The sequence below is a fragment of the Nycticebus coucang genome, chromosome 9 (assembly GCF_027406575.1).
Source record: "Nycticebus coucang isolate mNycCou1 chromosome 9, mNycCou1.pri, whole genome shotgun sequence".
Lineage (NCBI taxonomy): Eukaryota > Metazoa > Chordata > Mammalia > Primates > Lorisidae > Nycticebus > Nycticebus coucang.
The window spans coordinates 33,011,779-33,033,886 of record NC_069788.1 but is presented as its reverse complement, the minus strand read 5'-3'; the positions used below and the strand labels follow the sequence as shown (position 1 = coordinate 33,033,886).

General features: G+C 37.7%; 1 protein-coding gene across 2 annotated transcripts; it reads left to right on the top strand.

Moving 5' to 3' along the window:
* The first annotated feature begins 160 nt into the window (after positions 1 to 160).
* Positions 161 to 21,340, top strand: SLC25A27 (solute carrier family 25 member 27). 2 transcript variants are annotated; one of them, XM_053602658.1, is made up of 9 exons: positions 161 to 487; positions 3,261 to 3,452; positions 5,391 to 5,475; positions 8,153 to 8,275; positions 9,681 to 9,793; positions 13,009 to 13,093; positions 14,626 to 14,718; positions 15,312 to 15,414; positions 20,880 to 21,340. In XM_053602658.1, exons 1-9 carry the CDS (start codon positions 382 to 384, stop codon positions 20,889 to 20,891), a joined length of 912 nt encoding a protein of 303 aa, XP_053458633.1. In that variant the 5' UTR covers positions 161 to 381; the 3' UTR covers positions 20,892 to 21,340. The 2 variants fall into 2 exon arrangements, with proteins under 2 accessions (XP_053458633.1, XP_053458632.1); XM_053602657.1 differs by having other exon boundaries at positions 162 to 487; positions 20,731 to 21,340.
* Positions 21,341 to 22,108: the final 768 nt, after the last annotated feature.

Genomic DNA, 22,108 nt, shown 5'->3' with positions numbered 1-22,108 from the left:
CATTCAGGGCTGAGCCAGGTTTGGGCGGGTGGGCGGGACTATTCCGTCGCCAGGTTTGGGCGGGTGGGCGGGACTATTCCGTTGCCATGGAGACGGGGGAGGCGCCGCGGGCGTCCAGCGGCAGCGCCCTCCGGGCAGTAGCTGAGCTCCGACTACATTTCCCAGAAGCCTAGCGGGTTCGGCTTTGTTTTTCTGCTCTGGGGGTTCAGGGGGCAGATGGACCGCTCTAGCCCGACACTGCCGGGGAGCCTGCGGGTTTCCGGGCCGCACCGAACCAGGGACATGGTTCCCGCCCGGCCACTGGCGGATTGAACGGGGGCTATCGTGGCAGGGTGGCGGCCAGCTGTGGCGCGGTGCACCGGCGACCGGTCCTGCTGCTGAATGTCCGGCCCGGAGGATGATGAGAGGCTTCTGCCGCTCGCCCAGAGATGGCCCCGAGCGAGCAAGTTCCTGCTGTCGGGCTGCGCGGCTACCGTGGCCGAGCTAGGTACCCGGCCGCTCCGCCTGGGCCTCCGGGCGAGCGGGGGAGGGAAGCGGGCGGCGCGGTCCAGGCTGCGAGGCTCGGCGGGGTCGCGCCCTTCTCCCCACGCCGGTCAGGCGGATGCGGCGGGGTGCGGACCAGGCCCGTTCTGAGGGGAGAAGGAATGGGAGGTCTCAGCGGTGTTTTCCTTCTAATTTCGTCTAATGCCCCCTTCAGGGATGTGCTATTGTACTTTCAGAAGCTTCGTGAGCTGCCGTTCCTCTATAGAAATTTTCCCTATCGTGAGGATGACCTTTTAAAAACGCAATCCATTTTTCATCCGTATTGAATCTCTTGTGATTTATATTCTTACATAACCTCACGCTGTCCTTGTCTTTTGGGCTTAAGTTGTGGACCCGCCTTGTGGGATCTGTCACTTATTGAGCATTCTGTTAAAACATCCTTCAATAACTTGACCTCTTTGAGCTTAACTCATCTCTATTTAACCTGCAGGATTCTGAGAAGTTAATAATAGATAAATGCTAAATTCAAGGCAGGATACCCATTAATCGAGGCATTTTTATAATTACTGCAATACTAGGGACTGTAGAAATGTAGTTACAAAGACCCAGTTCTGACCTGCTTAGAGGCTGGTGGGGAGACATGTAGAAAAAGACAATACAGTGGGACACTTATTATAGTGAAGGTATTATTAGGTATCATAAGAGCATAGAAGAACAGTTACATCTGCTCAAATGAGAGAAAACTTTAAGAGGCCACCTACAGTGGTGTTTATTCCAAGAGTTCTGTAAGTAGAGTGCCTCTGTGTCTCCTGTGAAGCCCCAACTGTGTATTTAAGGTTACCCTTATATTTTCTTGCCTGTTTAAAACAAACAAAAAAGAACAGCTCTGGTGACTTATCATTTGTAAATGTTGGTCCTATTTTAAATGAGTTTATTTTGTATCTCAAGCACAACAAGCACATGATCTGTTATTTTGTACTCTTCCATTTTTGCCCTTTCGCCCCTCAGTTTTTCTCTCTCCTCCCCCAAAGCTAATAGAGGACTTTTATTTTTCATTGTTTTTACTGAAATAAAATTCATCATCGTTTTGAAAAATCTGAAAGCAGATCGCCAAATGATTAGATTTCTTTCTTTTTTTATGTTTTAAACTGATGTAGCTCAATCTTCATAGGCATAGTCTTCCTGTTAAAAATTCATGGAGAGAATTACATGTGGAATAGGGATAGGAGGCAGAGGAATCAAAATATGGATGGGTTTGAGTATAAATCAATTCAGGAAACGGAAGCATTATTTAAGTACCTATAAGAGAACAAGACGTATTTTAAGAAACATAGTCTGTGCTAATATAGAAGCTCTTATTTTTTTTTTTTTAAGACTTTTCAGGTTTCATGTGTCAATAAAACATTGATGTTTTATGCAAGGTATTTCTGTTTTAGGGAAACTAGCCACAAGATGTTATCTTTTCCAAAGACCAGTGATAAGATTTAATAGTCTCTTCCCTCCCTCTACCAATAAATACTGCTTGCTTGCTTTCTTCTTTTTTTTTTTTTTGAGACAGCTGTCGCCCTGGGTAGAGTACCATGGCGTCACAGCTCACAGCAACCTCAAACTCTTGGGCTTAAGCAATTCTCTTTCCTCAACCTCCCAAGTAGCTGGGACTACAGGTGCATGCCACACACAGGCTATTTTTTGTTGGTATTGTTGCAGTTGTCATTGTTTTAACTGGCCCTGGCCGGGTTCGAATCTGCCAGCCTCAGTGTACATGGCTGGCACCCTACCCACTGAGCTATGGGCACTGCCCACCAATACTGTTTTGTCTTGGAAAAGTCATACTAGGGGTTTGTATCAGGTGGTGGTCATAAAAAAGTCTTGTGGAATGTCATTAATGTTCATGAACTTATCTGAATGTTATTATTTCAATTATTCAGGACATTTTGTATTATAAACTTATGAGCTTGAACTTCCTTTTGTGGGCCAATTAGCTTAACTGTAATTGGAAATTTAAACAAATTTTTTTTTTTTTTTTACAAATACATTTGGTACTTACAAGGAGGCCATGAGTAGGCCATGCACATAACTTTATCCATGCTGGAAAAGCAATTCAATATATGCCTTATGTAAAAATACTAATGTGTGACCCTGTGTATAAAAGGTGATATTGTAAACTCCATTCATCTTCTGTATCTCAAACATCAGGTCAGTGATTCATCTGTGTGTGAAATTATGGAATTCAGCTTCATCCAGCATTTACTATATAGTACATCATCCGTGAAATTATGGAATTCAGCTTCATCTAGCATTTATTATAGTACATAAGAATATATGTATGTATGGTATTCTAAACTCAAATCAGATCTTAAACAATCATGGCTACAGTCAAGGGATGCCACCGAATATGGATACTTTATTTTCCACTGGAAAGTGAAAACTAAGGACTGAAACAGATTTTTATGAACCCAAGGCTCATCACTTTTTAATTTTGTGCTGATGATCTAGGATGCTAGATCATCATGCAGTGATTCCAAAATTAGGGAGTATATGAGAATCAATCAGCTAATTCTAAACTAACCCTATCCCTAACCCTAACCTTTTGGATTGGAATCCAAAGGCATGGGGCTAGGAAATATGTAATGTAAAACAAATCTCTCTAGGTGATTCTGATAGATTGTAAAACTTGAATGCCGCTGATCTAGGTAAACTATTAGTCTATGATTTGGAGATTTTTGTTTGTTTCTCTGAATGTTGTGGGGTTTTCCCTTCCTTTGTTTTTGTGTTAGCAACGTTTCCCCTCGATCTCACAAAAACTCGACTCCAAATGCAAGGAGAAGCTGCTCTTGCTCGGTTGGGAGACGGTGCAAGAGAATCTACCCCCTATAGGGGCATGGTGCGCACAGCCCTAGGGATCATCCAAGAGGAAGGCTTTCTAAAGCTTTGGCAAGGAGTGACACCCGCCATTTACCGACACTTAGGTATTTATCTTGATTCTAGCCGGTAAGTTTGTTATGAGTTCTGTGTTTGTCTCCACTGATTTTCTCTTTAACTGTGTCCAAAAATCAATTAGTTTCTTTACTGGTATGATAAATACTGGTAGTCTCTTAAGAAGAAAAAAAAATAACTCCCAAGTGTCCTAAATTTTTAGAAATGCATACTGATATGCTTAAGGAATTAACTGTCATAATGTCTATACAGTATTTTAAAATAATTGGGCAAAAATAAAAAATGAAGCAAATAAGGCAAAATAAAAAATAAAAAAAGAATCAAACCCCTTCTCTGATTGGCTCCTCTGAGTTTCTCTTTAACTGTGTCCACAAAATCAGCTAATTTGTTTCTCTACTGATATGATCAATGCATAGTATAGTCTCTTAAGAAGAAAAAAATTAACTGCTGATTGTCCTGAGTGTTTAGAAATGCATACAGACATATTTAAAGGATTAGCTATCGTGATGACTATAAAGTATTTTAAAATAATTAGGTAAAAAAATGAAGCAAGTAAGGCAAAAATATTAGCAATTGATAAATCTCAGTGGTAGACATAGGGGAAGTTGGATATTATTTTATCTACTTTTCAGTCTGTTTGTAATTTTTCCTAATAAAAAGCTTCATAAATGTTTTATTAAAAATTTTTTTCTACTTCAAAAACTTTAAGCACAGAATTTAAATTTTTAATGGTTTTTGAAAATTCAGATATATTTACTATGATGCCAATCTTACCAGTAGCTGTCCCAGACATCTGGGACCAAACTACTCTGCAAGAGAAATAGAACAAATGCAACGTAGGAACTTTGTACCAGTTCCCACAGTGGAACTTGCTGTGCAGACCTTTAATCACTCCTAAAGGAAGATGGTAGTAACTATCCCAGAAAAAGACTTGTCTACTCTGTTTCCAATATGGCACTCACTAGAACAGGATTTGTTACATTTTTAGTTTGTGAACAGGAGAATATAAATTTGGCTTTAAAAGGAGGTAGGAAAGATATGTCATCTTTCTCCTTTATATTCATGTTTTCTTAACTGTGTAGTGATACTTGATCAGAAAAGTGCCCAGTTCTAATATTTACTGGCTTAATATTTTTAAAGATTCAGTTCCTCAGGTGAGTAAATAGAGCGTATTAGCAAGAGCTATCCAGAATTATGCACAGAGAATATTAACTGTTTTTGCATGTTGTACGTTTTTCATATATTAAATATTTCATCTAATACTCTGAAAGATTAAGTTCTCTGTGTGAATACTGTGTGCTGATTTTAATGATTTTGTCTTCCATTCTTTTTAAATACTTTCTCCTTTGTGTCTCATTATTGTTTTGATTTTCACTTCTTTTCATTTGTATTTTGTTCACTACCTTATGTTGCTTTACAGTTAAGATTCATTTCATGCTTGATACTTGACTGGAGAAAATTACATTAATACAATAAATTCTCCAACAAGTTATATATGTTTATTCAATGAAAATGTCTGCTGTGCACAAAGGTATGTAGTAGGGCACTTTGAATAATAAAAACAAAACAAAAATAGCACACACACCCACAGCCTTCCTGGAGAAGCTCATGGTCTGATGGAAAAATGGGCAAGAAAAACAAATTAATTTCTAATCAATATGATAAGGAAAAGGCCAGAGAGCACTTTCTGAAAAACGTATTCTTTGAGTTGAATCTCAAAAGACTAGGAGGAAGTATGAAAGCAGAGAAGGGAGAATCCATTCTAAGGAGATCAGAGAGTGAGTGGGAAGGCCTGATACGTAAAAGAGAATGCCCCATCTGGAGAAACATCTAGAAGCCCATGTGTCAGGATTACAGGGCTCATGAGAGAAAGCCACAGTTAGAGATGGACTGAGCCAGGTCAGCATGTCCTCTTATTTTATGAAATGTATAGCTGAATCTACCTTCTTAATAACTTTCTTTTTATACAGTGTACTCCGGAGGTCGAATGGTCACATACGAACATCTCCGAGAGGTTGTATTTGGCAAAAGTGAAGATAAGCATTATCCCCTTTGGTAAGTTTTATTTTGAAAATAATATGTTATTGCTGCAAAGGTTAACGTTAATCCATTAGAATGATTTATGTAAAATTACAAGGCATTTTACAACATTGCCTTGAGTTATAGGCTTAAGATGATAAATAATTACAGCATAAGCTCAAATAATTGACCATTTACTGCACATTCTATATAGGCACACATGTATATTCATGTATAAACAGAGATGGGCTCAAATTTCTGCTCCACTACTATGTGACCTGGGCAAACTGCTTTACTTTTTTTATCTTTAGTTTTCTCAGCATACAAGTCACACCTACCATTAGGTGTTTGTTTTTGTGCAATTCGATGAGATGATGAATCTAAGTGTGTATTATTTACAATATTTGTAGCAGAAACAATAGGTTACTATAAATAATATACATAGAACTCCTTTAAGTAAATTTAAAAAGATAGAGAACGTAATGAAAAATAAAGAAAGGATATCAATAGGCAGTTCATAAAAGAAATATAAGTGTCCATGTAAAAATGTTCAACCTCACCAGTAATCAGGAGAATTATTTAAAACTAACTTTAAACTGTTAATGGAAAGGTATGTTAAAATCTTTTCGTAGCATAAATTACCATTAAAATTTTTAAATGCATGATCTTTTGACCCAGCTCTGTCTTTATAACTATTCAAAAATACTTGTAGTGATTCATAAAGAGACACACATACACACACAAAGATATTGACTGTAGTAGTGTTGATGATTGCAAATTTTCTAAAAAAAACAAACATTGATTTGGAAGTAGTTAAGTAAGTTATGATGTATAAGAAAGCATAACACAGCTATTGAAAGAATGAGGTATCTTTGATATAACTACTATGGGAAAGTGCCTAATATTTTTTCTGGAGTTTAAAAAAAATCCAGATCACAACCACAAGAAAAGGGCAGTAAGTAGAATTTCGCCTAGAATTTTGGTCCTGTTTTTGAAAAATTATAACGTACTAAACTACACTAATTGCTTTCCAGAGCTAATGACAGGAATATTAATATCCTTGCACCTTAGAATTTCCTCCAGAAGGGAAAGGTCTAGGTAAAGCATTCAAAGGAAATATTAGACTGTGAGATATATTGTCAGGGTGGGCTGGTTTGATGTCAGAACCATTCAGTCAGTCAATAAGTATTTATTGTATGATGAGATTATGGCATGCCAGTTCCATATTAATACTGAAGTTACAGTAATAAAAAAGACCTAATTCTGCCATCAGCTCACAGAAACAGACAGATGAATAAATCATTAGAAATATGTAAAAAATACAAAGGGAAGAATGGTTATGAGATTTTCAAAAAGGAAAGAAATTTATAACGACTGTGCTTTTCACTGTTTGGAGTAACAGGCATTTTCAGAGGTTGTTGGTGGAAGTGCAAGTTGACACAAGTTCTATGGAGGTCAATTTGGCAGAATCTTCAAATGATATGTAAATGTTCAAATTTCTTAAAGTTATGCTAGTTGAGTAAATTATGATATGTCCACAAAATAAAACTCTATGAAACTATTAAAATGATTAAGAGAGCTCTATATGACCTGACAGGGATAACCTTTACCATATACTGTTAGGAAAACAAAGTGCAGAGCACTATTGAACTTGACATTGCATTTTTGTGCATTTAAAAAGGAACACTTACACAGACATTCTTGTGTTATGCAAACTGTCAATCATAACTAGTGCTTAATACCGAGCATAGACTATCTGGATGCACTCAAGACCATCTGGATTTACATCTTGGCTGTAACCCTTACTAGTCATGTGATTTGTGCTGTCACTTAACGGCTGGGTGCCTTGGTTTCCTTAACTATAAAGAGGGAGTGACAATACTAATGTCATAGAGTTATATGAGAATAAAATGATATTTTTTTAAATGCTCAGAACGTTGCCTGACGTATAATGAGCCTTCAGTGAATCTGTTATTATCATTTCTGGGAAGGCATAGAAGAAACTAGTAATTATGATCGTGTCAGTGGAGGGGCACTAGACATAGGGGCCAGAAGGACCCTTTTCTCTATACCCATTTGTATCTCTTCAAATTATTTAAGTAAAGGGAAAGGAAATACTTCTTTTTCCTTGAAGAGATTATTACAGTAATCTAGGTTAATGGTGATTAGAGGTCTGCCTGAGGCAAAAGCCACAGGAATGGAGAGAAGGAGACTGGATTCAAGGCGTGTCAAAGTGTAGTCTTGCTCACCATCGGCTGTGAGAGGGCAGAAGAAAAAGTCTCAGAATGGAAAGAGTTTCTGCGAAGAGAAGTGTTTTCAAGCGCCCTTCACTGGGGGACTACTAAAGCAGTTTTTAAGATTTGACTTACCACCCTTGGTGTCTTAGGCTGATTGTATCTATGCTGTATTTATTCCCCTGTAGTCAAAATTAAATTGCAATTAAATTATCAGTTCAGATGTTTATATCTTTGAAGCAACTACCCTTTCCTTTGAATTACAGGCCGAGTAAGCCCTACAACTCCAAATTTTACCTCCGGTGGTCCACTAACTCTTCATCACTAAACAGTTAAACCTGTACTTTCTTCTGTGACTCATTTGGGTCTAGTCTTAAATCTCTTACCTAGGGCCTTTACCAACTCAATTTTGGTTCACTATAAAATTTATGAAATTAATGGCAACTTGAAAAAACAAAAGCATTTCTTTTTACAATCAGGAAATCAGTCATTGGAGGAGTGATGGCTGGTGTTATTGGCCAATTTTTAGCCAACCCAACTGATTTAGTGAAGGTTCAGATGCAAATGGAAGGAAAAAGGAAACTCGAAGGAAAACCACTGAGGTAAGTTCTCCAACTGACACCTTTCCCTTTGCCACCATCATATATTGAACATTTGCTTAATAGGTTTATCATGCAGTCTTTAGTAAAGGTATTAATTCTGACTCTTTTAACTTGAAAGTTATATTCATGAAGAGGAGAACTAAGCTGATCTTTCCTTTGCATGAGGAAGTGTACGTGTTCTCTACCGGAAAAATTGTATGTGCTCGTAGTTGTTTGCTGCTGTTCTCAGGCAAGGCAGCTAGCCTGTCCCCTACTCCAGGTTAGTATAGAGAGGTAGATCATTAAAATTGTTGTGAATCCCGGTTTTGTGTGAATCCTGGTTATGGTGTAGTTGAAGTTACTTAACATTTCTAGTCTCTGAGTTTTCTTGTTTAAAAGAGGCTTTCTCAAAAGGTCTACATGACCTTCATTGGTGCCTTGCTTTCTTTCCCTTTCTCCAGGAAAGAAGGGAAGTAACAAAGTTAACCTTGAACGACGTTTCCACTTCCTTGTTGAATCCCATTTCTCCCATATCTTGAGGCCCTCTTTTTCCCTAGTGTATGGGAAATTCTTTATTACACTTTTGTGATATAAAATCTTCCTATTATGTTACCCTATATTATTGAAGTCTGCCTTTCTTGAAAAGACTTTATGTACAACAACTTACAACACTAGCACTTGGCTCATTTCCCCTGGGAAAGGGGAAAAAAGTCTTGCAGATAGATAGATGCTTCCAGGAAAGAGGGAAAGGTCAGGATGACTGGAGCTGGGTGTGGAGGGATCTCAACACCCACAGGAGGGTTTGGGGCCATCTTTGGGTGTCCACCACTGACCACTGCTCTCCATTGCCCTCCTCTTCTCACATTTTCTGGTGAGATTCAGAAATAAAAAGCCACACAGCTAATAAGCAGTCAAGGTAGCATTTGAGTCCAGGTTATTCTGACTCTATACAGCCGAGACTTTTGTTTTATACCAAAGGTCTCCATATTGGCTTCATGCTCTAGCACACTCTTCCTCATCTAGCTACAGAAAAATGAGAAAAATTATTATAGTAAATTTTCATAAAGCTAAAGTAAATTTTCACTAGTAAAATTAACCCAGAAGTCTGATAACCAATGTTTTCTCCTGATGATATAAAATATCAAGAAAGACAGTTTAATCTGTTTAATAACCTAAGAATACAATAGAGTGATAATTTATAAAAGTTTCATTAAATATGTTTAAATCAAATGTTGGCCTTTTTTTCTAAGGGATTATTAAATTTATCTGGAAATTAGAGTTGGCAGCTTGCTTTCATTTCTAACAATTCTTGATAAACAATGTTACTTTATTCCAATCTGTAATAGCTATAGGTGAAGATTTCACAATTAATTGCCTGCTATACTCAGGGAACACACAGAGTCACTTTTACTGTTATTTTCCTCAGATTTCGTGGTGTGCATCATGCATTTGCAAAAATCTTAGCTGAAGGAGGAATACGTGGGCTTTGGGCAGGCTGGGTGCCCAATATACAAAGAGCAGCACTGGTGAATATGGGAGGTAATGGAAACTTTATTGAATTCTGAGAAGTTGTAATTGTCTTAATAATTATAATTATAAGCATTTATATAAGAAAAATTAAAACTTTTATTATTTAAAAAAATGTGGATTGGTGATAGGCTGCACAGATGTCATAATGTCATGATTATTCACCCTAGGACATTTTCACTTTATTCTGCATTTGTACGTGAAAAGGATTTCATAAAACAGATAAATTATGGCAATGAGACAAAGCCAAACTACTTCTAAGGTGTAAGGTCTCCTCTGCAGTCCAGACCTGCCTTTAAAATGAAAACTTACATTTCTAACTATCTGACAGTCAGTATATCCAGACTCTAATTCCTAAATAATCTATATGATACAGTCTGGCACTCTAGGCTAGAAACCTGAATGTTCCCTTAACTCATATCTACCCATCGCTTCCCATATTTACTTACTTATCAATCTCTTCTGTCTTCTAAGTGCTTCTTAAACATCTTTTCCCCTTTAACCCCTACTACTTAGTACCCTTAAAAAAGCTATTTCTACAATACCAACCCAAACCTCTCAACTAGACCACTCCCACTGCCATATAACTGGTTGCCTCCTTCATCCTCAAATGTGTACCCTTTATCTAGAGTGATTTATCCAAAACACAGATTTGAACATGTTATTGGTGCCCTCAAAGCTCTCTATCAGCTTCTCATTACCCGAAGAATAAAGCAGAAATTTTGCAACATCACATAGAATGACTATAAAATCTGGCCTGTACCCTCAGGGTAGTGAGAAGTTCTTTGATTCTGCTCCAAAGAGCAAAGCAGAAAGTCCTAAGGTGGAAGGTTCCACCTCCTCCACATATCAAGCTGTTCTTCACTTTGCACTTTTTGTCCTCTTGCTGCTTCTACTTAGTTTTCTCCTGTAGACTTTTTCATACTCAGCCCAAGTGTCGTCTTCACCAAAGTACTTCCCTTGACCCTGTGCAGACCCTTTTCTGTGTCTCTGTGTAGTCCCTTGTGTTTATTGATACTTTTGCTTGCTACCATGTGTCTGTATCTTCCACTAGATTATGAGTCCTTGGAAGGCAAGGACTGTGTTTCATTCATCTTTATTTTCCTAGTCCTTCATATATAGTAAATAAACATTTGATGAGTCAATTAATCAATGAAAGAATCCTTATTAAGACCAATTATATGATTATTTTTTTCCCCAATTATATGATTCTAATAAATCAACACATGGCATTTTTAAGGGTTCCAGTAAGATATCACTTAAATATCAAAGGAAGTAAATCTATTTTCTAATTTGCTATTTCATTCCAACTAAGTCTACCGCATCACAGTGGTGAGTATTTTGATCTTCAAGAAATCTTTAACTGTCATTTCTCAATTTGTTGCAGCCCAGATTTCTCTTCCAGCTATTTATTGGAATCTTCATTTGGATATCTCAAGTATATCACTTTGAATATGTCCAAACCAGACTCCTACATCAAACCACTTCTTCTGTTGTTCTCAAAATATATCACCACCCTTTCAGTTGTACAAGCCATAAACATAGGCTTGATTTTTGACTCTTTTCTAACTTGCTTCTGTATCTAACCAGTCACCAAGTCTGGTTAGTTCTATCTTCTAGATATATTAATATCTCAAGTTCATACACTTCTCTCCATCTCTGGAGCCACTCCTTTGCCCCAGTATTGTGTTTCTCCTTCCACTGGACCACCACAGAAGCCTCTTGACTGGTCTCTCCATGTGTACCCAATTTTGCTCTACTGTACCTTTGAAACTGTCAGTGTCACTATTACCTATTGTTTTATTTTTTAAAACTACAGGTTTCATCTTTACCATCTCTATAAATGGCAGATCTGTCTTTTGAGTTGTTTACACTCAAAGCCTTGTGGTCATCTTCAGTGTCTTTCTCTCACTCCATATTCAATCTGCTGGCTAACCCTGCTGATTCTACCTTCAGAAGTTACCTAGAATTCTACCAGGCCTCCACAACTCCCTTATCTAAGCCATCATCCTCTCTTGTCAGGATTACTGAAATAATCTCATATATATGAGAGTGGACAATTAATTTCACAACTCATCCCAGAAAAAATGCTACATACCTCATTGCTGAATATCACTACAGTCACCAGATGGCCAAGGGGAATACTTCGAAGGTCACCATAATGATCAACTTAATTGTCCGACCTTGTCATCTGTCTACTCTTAATAAAACAGCCAGATCAGAACTATTTGCTCTTACTATATAGTAGCCCAAGGGAGTCACTCCTCTGCTCAGAGCCCTCCCCTGGTTTTGGATGATTGCCATCATCTGGACACTTCTTTCATACTCTGCTTCTGCTAGACCAGTCTTCTGGTTGTCCCTCTAGTAGGCCAGGCTGACTGTGCCTGGGGCTAGAACACATGCTGTTCTTCTGCCTAGCACACTTTCCCTTTGATGTCTGCAGAGTTTATTTTCTGAGGTTTCTTTATGGTCTCTGCCCAAGTATCACCTTATTGAGAGGCCGTCCCTGACCAACCTATTTAAAATTCATAGACAGTGCTCCTCCCTACCCTCGAAACTCCCTAACCCTTCCCGTGCCTTATTTGTCTTCAGAATGTTTACTTTAAGAGCAAGTAGCATATGAAACACCATCTAGTTTGCTTTTTGTATCTTATCTCCCAGTAGAGAGCAGGGACTTTTGTTCATTGTGTCCTGGTTCCTGCAGTAGTGCCGGTTTCACACTAGGCACCCACATATTGGTGAATGATCCAAGGTCCTTATCCAGTCTTGACTCACCACAATTCATTTCCTATACCTGTGGGTAGTCCTTGCAGAACTCCAGCATTATGGTGTTCCTCCTTTATTTAAAATCCTCCAGTAGTTCTTCAGTGTCATTAGGAAAAAAGTAGAAAAGGATTAATATAGAATAACGGTCAGCACTTTTTGTTTGTAATTGACAGTATCTCCATTCTATCTAACTTTGGCTAAAAGAAGAAATTTATCAGCTGAAATAGTGAAAGCCCCAGGGGTTGAGGGGATTTTAGACATAACTAGATTTGGATGTTCAAATGATACAGTTAAGTGTCTCTTTCTTCCTCTTTTCCTCTCCCTCCATCTGTAGCTCTGCTTGAGAGTAAAAATAGTATATTCCATCTTGGTATGCATCCCTGCCCTAAGCCTAGCTTATTCTTGACATAAAAGATATTTACTGTTGAATGAATGAACAGTTAAACCTTTTTCGTTGCCAGATTTAACCACTTACGATACAGTGAAACACTACTTGGTATTGAATACACCTCTTGAGGACAATATCATGACTCATGGTTTGTCAAGGTAAGTGATTGTTTTGGTTTGACTTTTTGTATTTTTTTTTTCTGTACTACCTTTTCTTTCATACTTGGCATAAATTCTAACAGATTATCTTTTAATCAGTAATCTAGTGGTATCACCCTTAGAGATGGGTTTTAGTACATTTATAAAGGGTAATTTCCTTAAAGTTTGTTACAGTTAAAATGGGGGTGAGACAGACAAAGTTGCAGGATATTTCAGATTAAACCTCCAAAAGTATTTGCACCTTGCTGTGGCCATCCCAGGAACAGGTTCTGATGATTGACTCTCTCAATTCAACAGATATGTTTGAGCACCTTTTATGTTAAAGGCAGTGGACACAAAGGAAGTGAATTCAACTCCTGCCCAGGGAACTTCCTAAGTATAAAAATACTGGGCAGTTTGAGACCAGCCTGAGCCACAGTGAGATCTTCTCTCTACTAAAAATAAAAAAATGAGGCGGTGTTGTGGTGGGTGCCTGTAGTACTCACTACTTGGGAGGCTAAGGCAGAAAGGATTGCTTAAACCCAGGAGTTTGAGGTTGCTGTGAACTAGGCTGACACTATAGCTATGTCTAGCCTGGACTGCAGAGTGAGAGACTGTCGAGATAGAGAGAGAGAGAGAGAAATAAATAAAAATACTTGGCAATAAGTGCTAAAAGAAAAGTGACTAGTATTTATAGGGTTCAGAGGAGGGTGAAAAAGTAACCATTTAGAAGGACCCACAAAAGGGGTAGAATTAGGTACCAGATTTGAAGAGATGTGGCTCTTCACAGACAGAAACAAGAAGGGCATTCCAGGAAGGGCAATACCTTACTATCATTGTAACACAATTTTAAATTATTCATTAGTATGACCAATTTTATAAATGTCTATTGCCCTTGACATTGTACTGATTTCATTCAGCTTCTGATTTTGTTTTTAAATTCTAGAAACCCTTATGCTGTTTAAACAATCTCAAAATTATATTAATAATGTCAGATCAATGCTATTTGGATACACACACACACACACACACACACACACACACACACACACACACACACACACACACACACACACACACACACACACACACACACACACACACACACACACACACACACACACACACACACACTTAAACGCACTAAGAATATTCCTGCCAAGATTCTTTCCCTGACTGCCTAACATCCAGTTACTGTCCATCACATTTGCTCATTCTTTTTTCCATAGCACTTATTAGCATCTGAAATTATTTATTTCTCTTCTGCCTCTCTCTGATTAGAAGGCAAGGTCTTACCTATCTTGTTCACTGCCTAAAAGAATGCCTGGCACCAGTGGGTATTCAGTGCCTAATTTTTGGCTGACATTCTTTTTGGTTTTATTTTCATTTTTTTCCTCTTTAAAGGATTAATTTAGCATTGATTTTAAGGTAAAAGCACATTATTATAAACATTATAATAATATATTTCATATTCTTTCTAAATATCAGATTCCCTTTCTTAAAATAAAAGCTACCATAAACTATCTTTCCATTTCATTTCTTTGTATTTGTAGTTTATGTTCTGGACTAGTAGCTTCTATTCTGGGAACACCAGCTGATGTCATCAAAAGCCGAATAATGAATCAACCTCGAGATAAACTGGGAAGGTAGGTAGAAACTCTTTTGTATTCCTGGGCTTGACTGACTGTAATAATATTGTTCTTTAAAGATCCTTTCCTGGGTATTTTCTCGATATTTGTGTGGTTTTGTGTTCAGTGAGAAAATTGTTTTTATGCAATTATCTGCTCTTCATCTAATAAAAAAGTGCTACAGCTTTGGGGAAATAAGCTAATTAACAATCATATTAGTTAGACACAAGGTATTCATTGTTGACTTTATTGTTTTCAAAGAGTTTTTGAAAGCATACTCTGCTGAGAATGCACAGAGCACTTTCTTCAGAAGCTTATGATTTACAGGTAACATGGAGACTTTTATTTGATATAAAGTAGTATGTTTTTTCTAGAAGAAATCAGGTGGAGCAAATTCAAAGTATAAGACATAGGGTGGGATGAATCAGAATAGTCAACCTTAAAAATAACTTTAAGCTCAAAAGAATTTAACTATATCTATAAAACCACAAACAATTTGTCTAAACTCACAGAAGATATCTAACTTACATTAAGTTTTTCCTTAGACTATATTATTTATACATTGTTTTATACAGAACAAATTTAACAAAATTGTCTTGTTTTCTTTGCAGGGGACTTTTGTATAAATCATCAACAGACTGCTTGATTCAGGCTGTTCAAGGGGAAGGATTCATGAGTCTATACAAAGGCTTTTTACCATCTTGGCTGAGAATGGTAAAGTTAGGTTTATTTTTTTTTTTAACTTGCCTGTTTTTCTTTTCTTTGTACTTAAATTACTTTTAATCAGTAAGTATTTTCCCTTTTCTCTTCTGATTTGCAGCATGGCTCTGCCCCCAAATGAAGTTCCTTTCTGTTGTTGTTGTTTTTTTTTTTTAAAGAAAATGTTTTTTAAATCTTTTTATGTTTTCTTTCACCTCTTCTTAGAGTTATATTGACTTTCTTGGTAGATTGACGTAAAATAAATGACTTAATATCCATTAATGAAGAGGTGGATAGATTTTCTGTAATTAACAACCTTTAGCAATCTATTTAGTTATATTTTAATATAGTACTTTGGGACAGGTTTACAAACTTTACAGTAGAGACCTTCTTATGAAAAAAGTACTATTTCAAACAAAATTTGTTACTTCGATGGCAAATGTTATATTACTCATTAGTACTTATTACCATGAAACTCTGTTTAGTAAGAAACTATTATGTCATTTTTATTTGGAGATGTTTTTACTGAAGTCAACTAAGATGTAGAATTAGATAGACTTACTTAAGTAAGATACCAAATGTAATAGAAAGACGTGTGTCTTTTTTAAGTTAGAAAATATTTGGAAGAATCGATGAGTTGTGGGTTTAGAAATTTTAGAAAACAAAATTAGCATAATATATAACTGTACAATGTAATATTATATATTAATATATTTTAATTGAGTACCTATTCCATGCAAAGCTCTATACTAAGGGTTTTAATTGAGTACCTATTCCATGCAAAGCTTTATACTAAGGGTTTTAATTGAGTACCTATTCCATGCAAAGCTTTATACTAAGGGTGTATCTTTGAATTAGAAACTATAAGTGATGAGTGTTATTGGGAAGAGTGCGTCGTACTATACAAATGTATAGCAAATAACTACAGCTTAGGCTGGGAATGAGTAGGATTTAGCCAGGTAAAAAGAGCAGAGAAAAAGATTCTTTTAGAGGGAAAGTTGGAGTGGACAGAGAGCATGATGAATTCAGAGAACCAAAGGAAGTCCGGCAAGGCAAGGCAGACACCTGGTAGGGAGAGGCAGAGGATGAGGCCGGACAGAGGCAGACATCAGTGTGGGAAGGACATCTGGACCATAAGAGTGATGGCACCAGCTTCACATCATCTGCTTTTCTAGAAAAATCATTCTGGCTGCCACATGGATTAGGAAAAGGCCAAGAATACTGGTAAATGGGAGATATTGGTGTCTTGAACCAAAGCATGATGTGGGAACAGATGATAAGTTTTAAAAATATTAAGGAGGTAGAAAGGAAATAGAAACCCGACTGGCTGGATAGGGATGGGGGAATGGATGGAGAAGATAAGGAAAAGGCTGGCTTCATTCCCAGGCTCCTGCCCAGAGAAACTGATGATAATATAATTTCCTAAATAGGGATCATTTTCAGGGAAGAAGATTTGGGAATAAAATAAGGTTAGTTTTAGATATGTAAAATTTTGTATACCCATAGGACATCTGAGTAGAGATGTCTAAATAACTTAGTATATTGGTCTAGATCTTAAGAGAATACAGGGTTGGCGATTTAGAGCACTGTCAGCGCATAGATGGTAATTGAAGCTTCAGTAATAAATGATATCACTAAGGAATAATAGATATCTGTTTGTTAAAGTGAAATTAATAGCCAAAGCCCTTAGCAATATCTGATACAAAGGTATGTACCACAGGTAAAAAAAATTGATGGTCTTAATTATACTTAAAATTATGTCAAAACTGTGGGTATTTCGTACTGGAAAGGTAGATTTTGATTTGGCCTGCATGAATCAGGCACTATTACAGGTGCTGGTAACACTAAAGAGTAAGACAGAGTCTTCGCGCTTGAGAAGCTTACGGTGAGATGTGGAAATTAAACATGCAGGTAGTTAAAATCACAGAAATAATAAATAAATACTACTAAGTTGCTTGGTATATGGCCAAAACGGCTCATCATTTTTATGTCTTAACTCACTGAATTCTCCCAGTAATCTGTGCAGTAGGTAAATATCTTATCCTTCTTTTATAGAGAAGGAAACAGAAGCTAAAGAGTCTAAATAACTTGACCAAGATAAGGTGGTTATTAATTAGTAATTCAGGGCACCAAATCCAGGCAGCCTGATGCCAGAGGATGTGGTTTTACTAAGGAGGAGTAGAGTAAAAATTGCTGTCGCTGTGTTTGGGCAGTCACAAAAGGCGTGACGGACTGATATTTGATCCGGGCTTTGAAGCACTGGTAGGCATTTTTTAAGAGAAATGTTAGGGAACAATGTGAGCAAAGGCATCATGTTATGTGCAGGCCAGTTATGTTTGAAGAACTACAGAAAATTCAGTGTGGCTGGGGAATAGGCCCTCGGAGGGGAGGTGGTAGGAGATAAGGCCAGAGAAATATGTAAGGACCAGGTTGGGAAAGACCTCGTGGACCCAGATTAGTAGTTTAGGTGTTAACCCTGTAGTTGTCAGCAACCGCCTGTGTAAGCACAAGAGCCATGTGCTGAGATTGTTTGGCAGTGAGAGTACTTTGGAAGCAGTATGGAGGATACACTGAAAGCGAGGATACAATAAAGGAAGTTTTGGTAAAATAAGGACACCTTTTGGTGACTGTAGAAATGGAGAGACGATAGATTGTGAGGGAGATTTATGGTTAACTCCACAGCACTTAGTAACTGATTATATGTGGATGGCGAGGAACAACAACAACAACAACAAAAAAATGACACTTTTATGTTTCTAGTGTGGGAGGCTAGGAGAATGGATGAGACTTTGCTGAAATACAAAATCAGGTTCTGGGGGCTGAGGGGCAGGAATAATATCCAAGCACAAAGGGTGGAGACCACTCCATCTGACCCATTCTCTTTATACATGAGACTCAGGAAATATAAATGACCAAAAAAAATAAAAAAAGTTCTACATACATTATTTTTACAATCTTATAAGAACCTAGTGAAACTCATAGGGTTATCCCATTTTTCAGATGAGGAAACCATTATTCAAAATGTGAGGAACTTGCTCAAGTTTATGTAGCTAGTATATGGCAGAGGTGGGAATTGACTGCAAATCTGTTCCACCCAAAACCTGTGCTCCTTACTAGTACAATACATTGTGTTTCTCAAGATCCTGCAGTTAGTTACAGAAGCTTTAAGAGAAAGTTTGTAGTTAGGAGGGGTATCACCAGAGAAAGACTGGCTGTCCATCAAATGTGTCATTTCCTTATTGATTTGCCATAGTAGGTAGGTGACCTTGAGTTCCGGAAACCTGACTCAGGAGCACTTCTAGTAAATGTCCCTTGAAAAATACAGAATTCACCTCAGGTGATTCCGTTGAAACTGATGATCAGGACAGAGTATCTGGCTCCTTCACATCGCACAATACATTTGGCTAATGATCCAGATACTCAAGTCCTCTGGACAACACATTTCCTCCTAAACATGTTGAGGAGGAAATAATAATCAAATAATAATCAAAAAGTTGCTTGCTAAACACAGGATCACAACAGGAAGAGCTTATTTGTAAAGCTAATATTTAAGAACATCAACCCAAGAGAGGTTCTACAAAGGTCCTACAATAATAAAACATGGAAGGGTGGTGCCTGTGGCTCAAGGAGTAGGGCGCTGGCCCCACATACCAGAGGTGGTGGGTTCAAACCCAGCCTTGGCAAAAAACTGCAAAAAAAAAAAAAAAAACATGGAAAAGGACTCCACTTCTGCTCCTTTCTAGCTGGCAAATGATAGATCAGAGGAATCATCATGGGTTCATACACACTTGGATATTTAGTGGTCATGGAGACAGCAGTGAGAAACCAGCAAGTCATGTCAGTGCCCATAGGACTCCTGGAGAGGGGATCAGCATGTTCCGTTTACATGCCACTCATAGTCTTTGTCCCTGTGATCTCCCTCTCTCTATTTGAAACAAAACTCCATCCCAATCCCTTGTACTAGGTAGAGGTAACGGGACCTTGCTTTGCTCAGTCTTTGATTTTTATTTCATTTGCCTATGGTTTTCTTGCTGTAAAAATGAGGAAGAAGACTGGTTACTGCAGCAACTAGGAATGATTGCACACACCATTCTTTTTTTTTGGGGGGGGGATTCATTGAGGGTACAATAAGCCAGGTTACACTGATTGCAATTGTTAGGTAAAGTCCCTCTTGCAATCATGTCTTAACTGAGACCTCTTCTTCCTTGATTTAACTGTAGCTGTATCTTGGTTCACTTCATTTTTGTTGTCACAGAATATGGTATCTTCAAAGATTTATATTCCCTATTTCAAATATATCTTCATTTAACTAACCAAGACATAGTCACTTAAATCTACCATTTAGTAAATTCTCAATCTACTAATATAATATGCTCAATATTTCTAAGCACATCTGACATAAATATTTCTTTGCAAACCGGCCAAATACATTTTACATTCTAATCGCTTCAAGTTATTCCTCTCCTCTAGTATATGATAGCGTTCTTCTCTGATCAATAATTAGAACTGAAAAAAAAAAAGTTTGGGGTGGCGCCTGTGGTTCAAGGAGTAGGGCGCCGGTCCCAAACCCAGCCCCGGCCAAAAAAAAATAATAATAATAATCAGAACTGAACTAGATGGGAATTATTAGATCCAAGGCATCTTTTCTCTGTTCCAATGTTTTATTCTGTGATATCCCTCTGTTTAGTGTTTATATGTTTAGTATTTATATATCTTCTCTTAACCCTTATCTTTTTATAATTCCTTTAGTTATAGCTACATCTTCATTTAAGTTTAAGCTCTTCTGAGCTAGAAGCTTCTTTTCCTATTTAATGTGAATTTTTATATCATCAGGTTGTAGTTTAATGACCTAACTCTCAAAGAATAATCTTTTGCCTTCCTCATTTTCAAGTTCTTAAGTGTCTTATTGACAAACTACATGTGGAAGAGCCCAGCCTGGAATTCAGGCATCTCAAGTTCTGGTCCTTTAGCCATTAATGGTTCATAAAAGAACCTTGGAAATGGAGAACAAAAGCCTGTGGTCTAGCTCTACAACATGCTAACAAGCATGTGACTGTTAAGCCTCAGCGTCCTCATCTAAAAGCATAGGGATATTATCAATACCTTTCTTTTCTATTGTAAATTGTTGTTTAGAGAAACTTGTGATAAGTAAAACACGAATATGCCTTATACATTATAAAGTAGGTGCTTTACAGACGTGAAATACAAAAACACTTGTTTACAGCTGAAGTTGATTCAAAATGACTTTGTCATTCACAGATTGTATGCATATATGCAGAATATTTATAATTGCTTTGAAATATGCACTAACTTCTTTGGTTAATCTTTCAGACCCCTTGGTCACTGGTGTTCTGGCTTACTTATGAAAAAATCAGAGAGATGAGTGGAGTCAGTCCATTTTAATCCCTTAACGATACAATGATCAATATTGTTGAAATATGGGCATCTGCAACACACACCCCCTATTTCTACCTCTTTAGGAAGACAACTGAATCCACGGAAACTGATTTATAGGGGGCAGCACTTTATTTTTCTCTGGAAACTTGAATTCCTCTTTGGCTCCTCTTTTTGTCCAAAAGTGATCTGGTCGGATCTCTCAAGTTGGCCTAACAAGACCCAGCACAGCATTATTTAAAGAAGAATTGAACCCTGACCACTTTCACATTGGGCGAGAAGGTTTGGCCTTTGAGAGGCTATTCTGTGCTGAAGAGCCTGCTGAGAGGAGGCATGCCAGGAGGGAACCAGCATCTCAGATCTGAAGTAGACGATAGGAATGTGGAAGAATCCAGAGTGCTTAAGAAATACATTCAACCTATTAATGTCAGCATTATAATTGAAGTTTGACAGTTCATTTTGCTGCTGCTGTGAAAAGTGTACATATTGTAAATTAAGGGGAGGCGAGTGGAACGTCATGAATAAACATTTTGAGTTTCCCTAGTGTGGAAGAAAGTTGATGTACCTTTTCTTCCCAGGAGGGTGAAAAAAAATCAATTTGCGATGATGTTTGGATTTCAAGGAAAGAAGCTGATCTCTGTGAGTGCCCTCTCCTTAGATCTGTGTCAACTGGTTGTTATCGACTGCATACGCTAACAAGCTTCCCTGACAGCCACAGACTCTGAATGTTGATGAGAACAGAGAAGAGCATTTGCCTTGTTACATACCCTGTTACAACTCAGATATGTGACCAGCTCTTAAGAATCTTAATATATAAGAATTGCAGCTTATTTGATTAAAATCTAGTTGTATATGTCCTTCCATAAACCACCGTTTGTTGCCACCAGCCTTTTAGTAGTATTTTGAAAGCAAGGCTGATAGGAAGCCAGCCCACTCTGCCACACATTTTCATCCCCTTGCCCTAACACTAAGGGCTCTAAAGAGACAGGGAGACTCAGAAATTGCACTTAAACTGTCAGTAGCCTGAATCTTACTCAGTTGGAAAACCTTCTTGCCTAAAAAGTGATAAGTATGAGCTGTCAAAGAGATACAGTTATATCTCCAATCTTTGAATCGTATCCTTGTTCTTATTTTAGAAAGGCAAGAGATTTCTTCAGATTCACCTTTGTTCCCCCAGCCTCAGACAGTGGGCGTTTCTTGATGGATGGCTGTGGTTATGGGTAAAAACTGTAACTGTTAAAGTAGGAAAATGCAAGAAGCTCAAGTTCAGGAAAGAGCTAACCAAACTATTTATTATGACGGACAAGAAAGATGT

Excerpts from the sequence above, each read along its gene's own strand:
- SLC25A27 (XM_053602657.1), top strand. The coding sequence starts at position 382 with ATGTCCGGCCCGGAGGATGATGAGAGGCTTCTGCCGCTCGCCCAGAGA. Across the intron at positions 13,094-14,625 it reads ATGACTCATGGTTTGTCAAG|TTTATGTTCTGGACTAGTAG; the intron begins GTAAGTGATTGT and ends TTGTATTTGTAG. Across the intron at positions 14,719-15,311 it reads CCTCGAGATAAACTGGGAAG|GGGACTTTTGTATAAATCAT; the intron begins GTAGGTAGAAAC and ends TTTTCTTTGCAG.